The sequence below is a fragment of the Opisthorchis viverrini genome (assembly GCF_000715545.1).
Source record: "Opisthorchis viverrini unplaced genomic scaffold opera_v5_529, whole genome shotgun sequence".
NCBI classification, from domain to species: domain Eukaryota; kingdom Metazoa; phylum Platyhelminthes; class Trematoda; order Opisthorchiida; family Opisthorchiidae; genus Opisthorchis; species Opisthorchis viverrini.
The window spans coordinates 194,556-199,644 of NW_008752191.1; the positions used below are offsets into that span (position 1 = coordinate 194,556).

At 46.3% G+C, this 5,089-nt stretch overlaps 1 protein-coding gene across 1 annotated transcript in view; it reads right to left on the reverse strand.

Moving 5' to 3' along the window:
• The window catches only part of T265_11603 (hypothetical protein), a gene marked incomplete at both ends in the record, with an annotated part of 23,575 nt that extends 20,957 nt beyond the window's left edge, over positions 1-2,618 (reverse strand). Inside the window, 2 exons of the mRNA XM_009178296.1 lie at positions 11-382; positions 2,553-2,618. Coding sequence (XP_009176560.1) covers positions 11-382; positions 2,553-2,618 — 438 coding nt within the window. The remainder of the gene's footprint in view (positions 1-10; positions 383-2,552) is intronic.
• Positions 2,619-5,089: the final 2,471 nt, after the last annotated feature.

Consider the following 5,089-nt stretch of genomic DNA (forward strand, 5'->3'; position numbering starts at 1 on the left):
GAGCACGAACATTGAACGCGGCCAGATAGACTGGGTGTCGAGGCTTGAGGATTGATTTGGAGATTCCTGAAGATGTCGGCACCATGTGACGAGCAGATGCTGCACGCAAAACCGATGCATAACGAACGGAGTCATCAGTCCTAGGTGCTGGGCCTACAAGAAGAGAGTTGTTAATGGGGTGGGGAGAGGGGGAAGATGTATGTGAAGGAGAAAGAAGGGAGGTGTCAGCAGTAGCCTGTTTTCGCCTACCCGCCCTGCTGTATGCAGCAAGTAAGGCGACCCGGCTGATGGCACCACGCGACGGCCGATATGGCACGAGTTTATTTGTGTATGTACAATTCATGGTTGTACGTGGGCTGGGATACTGCCAGAGCGCCCACACCTAGACAGGAGGACGATTAGGGTCCTCAACCAGAGCTTTTGGCTCAAAAGCCTAACCGCAAGGCAGCGGTGTTTGGCGGGAAATGCAAATGAATTACCATTTCTACGGAACAAGTCGCCACAAGTTCCAACCCACAACCTGGAGGGCCAGGAGACTGTGTTCGTCAGACCTCTAACCATTGACCAACCTGGTATGAGAGACTCTGTGAGTGTCGCCGGACACTCTCCAGTATAGCTCAATGGATCGCTGAGGTGCGCAAACCGTCACACCACGGTAAGGTCAAGTCTCTTCGTGATGGTTCAAATAAAGTGTTCAAATAACGCCCGGTCGTGCAAAGCGGTGGGGCAACACACTGCACACTCGTGGTAGTTCTTGGGGCTGTCTGTCCACGGTACACTCACTGAGGCCATATAACATGATAACGCTTGTTAGATATATACAAATACTCGCTGCTGGCAGTTTGTAGTTTCTATAGGAGAGTAAAATTATCATTGTGATGTACCATAGTATACGCCATACTGAGCTCTCCTTCCTCTTGTATCTACTTGATGAAATCGGCCAGCTGACTTCACCCAGCCTTCGCAAACTAAAAATTGCAAAACATTTGATTGTTTTAATATCGACATATGTGATATTTGTTTAATTTCGGGCTTCAGACCTTCCACTCAGTTCCGTAACATCGTTTCGGTCAACCGTCAGGCAGGCCGACTAACAACCAGCCGAGCCCCACCTGAGAAATTCGCAACAAGAAAGGCTCAGAGAAGCTATCTCTTGTGTGGAACACTAACTCGATCATTGAACAGTCTCCGTCCCGTGAAGCAGCCTCAGGCCGGTTAGCCAGGAAACTGGGCCCACGAAGCCATTCTTTTTTGCTCTCTCCCACGAACTGAGTGGCTAGTTTTGTTTTTTATGGGGGGTTCAAACAAGGTTTATTGACACGATTCAGCGATGTATAAAGTTCCATCCCGTGATGTCGTATGCCTGAAATTATACAAATACTGTACATATGTAGTCGGAAATGAGGTATTTATTGTGGGCGCACAGTTTGCATGAGAGGGTATAATGATGTATTCTTTGCTAGCGAATCATCCAGGTTTGTGTGGTATGACCTAAATGTCATCATTGTGAGAGACCCACTTAGCCAAGCAGTTGAGTTCCTCTCCAAATCGTCCCACTCATTCTGTGCTTCATCACACAACACACCACACACACTTTACAGCTATGTTCAATCCATGAGGTGAAGTGATACACAAGTTTTACGCCTTGTTTTATGACTGAAAATCATTCCACACCTGCCGCAAGGAAAGATTCCGCATGCGCGCGGTAACATGTCGAATGCAAATCAAAAATGTACTAAAAAGTACCGTCACAGGCATCATGCCAATTAGTTCATCTTCGAGTTCAGTTTCAAGCACAGGTATTAGAAAGTAACACCCTGGATTCTTGTTGCTTTTTCTACTTTGAGCGTATGAAGATTTCAGTATAGTGTGATAAGCCAAAGAACAAGAGCTACCTTCCTTAGGCTGAAGCGAGAACAATGAGGTGATCCCAGTCGGTTAGATGTCAGGAAATATCTTGAGGATATTGCCTGGGTTAAAAACAAACCAGCACTAAAATGGGTACCGCTTAAGAAATAAAACGTGTCTGTGATAATTTTTCGCCGAACTTCAATGAAGTATATGCTTTCCAGCCAACGGTACAATGACCCGAGACCCATCCTTAGACGCAAACCGTAAACTGCTCCAAAGCGTAAAATGAAACAAGGGAAAATTCACACGGAAGCTTACCATTTGATGGTATTGTCCATCGGTGTAAGATCTCTTCAGGTAGTAGCACGTTTGTTTAAGTTCACCTAAACGAACTTCAGGTCTACCCTGGGGGCAGAATTCCTCCTTCTAATGACATTCCCAGTCCTATTTGTCTGTGGAGGCAGTGAAAGGTAGTGACGACTTGGAATCTCCACGTTTGTTACCCTCACTGCATTCTCAAATGCTTTCAGGTGTATGCAAAAAGTAATTACGTATATTTTGCCTCCGCAAACCAGCGGGAGCTTGCAACTTTTGCACGGAAAATGCCCTATCTTCGGAGCAGACATCCTGCCTGACAAGGCCAAGGCCAGGGAATTCGTCACATTTCGGTGTTGTGAATTTTTACGACCAACAGTACACACTGTAATGAGTGCCCGGCGAGGTGGTATAATGCCACCTTTAAGTTGACTCCTTACAATATTAGGCATATCCACTCAAAAAAGCTAGTTTCTTCCCTACCGACTCCTGATACGCTCTGAGTTAAAGGAGTGCTACTGGGGTCCTGAATCCCTCCATCGCAGTTGTGGCAGTGTATTGCGGAAGCATCTGAAAAAAGCCAATCACATAAGATACCTAAGAAAAGCGCGTTACGTGCCCGTCTCCATAGTTGTATGAGTCGATGACTACGTTTCCGTAATTAATAAGTGCTATTTTATCGGTTCTCGCAAAACGCCGTGAATGTGACTGTTTCAGTGGTGGGTGCCAACAGCGGTTGTGCATGCCGCGTTATTCGCCCGCAAGGAGCAAGTAGCCCCGCTTGGATTGTATTCAGGCGTTGTAAACTTTGGTGTTACTCACGAATACGAAGCTCCTTGAGTAAATTCTTTTGAGCGCGCCAATTCTGTCGTACATGCGCAACATAATGGTGGTTAGTGTGGAGATCTGGCGATCTGTCATGGATGACTTTTTCAAAAGCAAGCGCATTTTACCATTTCATAAGCTTCTCCGCTTGTTGAAGGATACGCTTTATGCGGTAAAATATTCATCATGGACGGGATGACGTCAGTTGTGCGGACTGTCGAGGTTTTGGCAAAACGCTGTGCTACCCTAACGCAGGGAAGGCCGTCGTAAATCGCGTAAGGTCCACAACCACTTTGACAACTACTAAGGAGTCAATGAAGGCGCACTGTTGGCCACAATGCATCCAGTCTTTATCGTGCGGGGCAGTCTTTGGTTCTGTTTTCCTGCAATCCCTCTGCTTTTCTGGACATATTCTGGCTCAGTGACATCAGGCTTTGCACCGGGGATGGTCACCCACTATCGTGACCACAATAGATATGCAGCAACTTATACTAATTAATTATAACAGGCTTATTTCCCAGCTTGTTTGTAACATTGAGGCACAATCGGGTCATTACAACATGAACTCAGCAGGCAACAATTTAACGGGAGGAAGGTACAAAAACTAGACGTACTCATTACGTGAAAAATCAGCGAGGTTGTGGGGACCCAAATAACAAGGATAATGGGCATAAGGTATGACCAGTTCAATGATGAAACCGTTTGACGTGAACTTAAAGTGAAGATGATTATTGGCCAAGAGTGACCACGGGCAGCTTGGTAAATAGCCAGGTTCACAAGAAGCAAAAACGGAGCTGAAGATGGAAGAATTCGTTGTGTAGACAAATGGCAAGTTGTCTCAGAAATATGGTTTGCACAGAAACTGATATCACTTTTGGGGAGTCAAATGCAAGAGTTATTTTCGATGGGGAGAGGGTTCTAATGCGTAGGGCCGAACTATCACCGTAAATGAGATTGAACGTATGGAAGTAGCAGACCAAAATTGCAGTGGAAAACTAGGTAGGTTAGATTCGAACAAAATATTCAGTGGGTTAGGTGAAACTCGCCCCAGTGGCGATCGTCGCCACGTAAAGATTTTTTGTTGCTGCGATTGCAGGCTCAAGTGGGCGACAGGCGACGGTCGAGGGTCGGAAAAGAATAGTTGCGGGAGTGCCATCGGACTGGTTATGGCAGTGCCATACCGTCGCTGCGCCGACATACTCCGGTTTCTGGACGTTAGGACTGTCGCAATCGGACAGGGGATACGCATTTCCGTGGCAGCTAAGTTAGACGAGGAGGTTGACACAGGTAGGGCCATGCATTAGATTGATTCAGTTAGAAGACCATGTGGGCGTAGACCGGTGACCAGGCGGGCCGGAGGAATGACGGCGTCTGGAGCAAGTGCAGCCAAAGTATGATGCTATTTGCGCACACCTGCGATTAGTCACTTTTGACAGAAATTCACGGGCGCGGCGTTTCACAATTTCGCTCAACTATTTCGTTCGCGAACGGTGTGCCCAGATAATGAGAGCAAGGAGGGTTGTGAGAACAAGCAGCAGTCGTTCACAAACTTGTCCGGAGAGCCGTTTTTCAAATGTCAGAAAAAGCTCCAAAATGATGAGTTAAATGCTCCAAAAAAATGGCAGGAATTTGGACAGCATATCTAAATTTTACGAAGTTGGTAGCACGTATAAGCGAGATATTTGCCGGCGGATGTCAATTATTTCTCGGTCAGGTGATCGTTCTTGTGGAGTTGTGGCGCAGAACAATGGGAATCGGTTTTTGTGTCAGACTGGAAGAGCAGCCTTTCTAAATTTAACATTACGGTGGGCAATAGCCTGACGAAAAAATGGTACTGTCCAAGCTTGTCGCATAATCCTCAGCTTTACTATTATGGGAGACCTAATGCTGAACAGTATGAGGGTGTCTGTATCAGGTGCAACCAATCTATCAATCGCGAGACCCCCCAGTGAAATGTCGTTGAATCGTCATTCATGTGAACCACTGGCAATCACGCATAAGTTTATCCTTTACAAGAAACACGAAGACCACCTCATTAACATGTTTTGAAAATATCTCAGGCTATTTCACCCAAGCCTCAACGAGCACTCACAGTTAG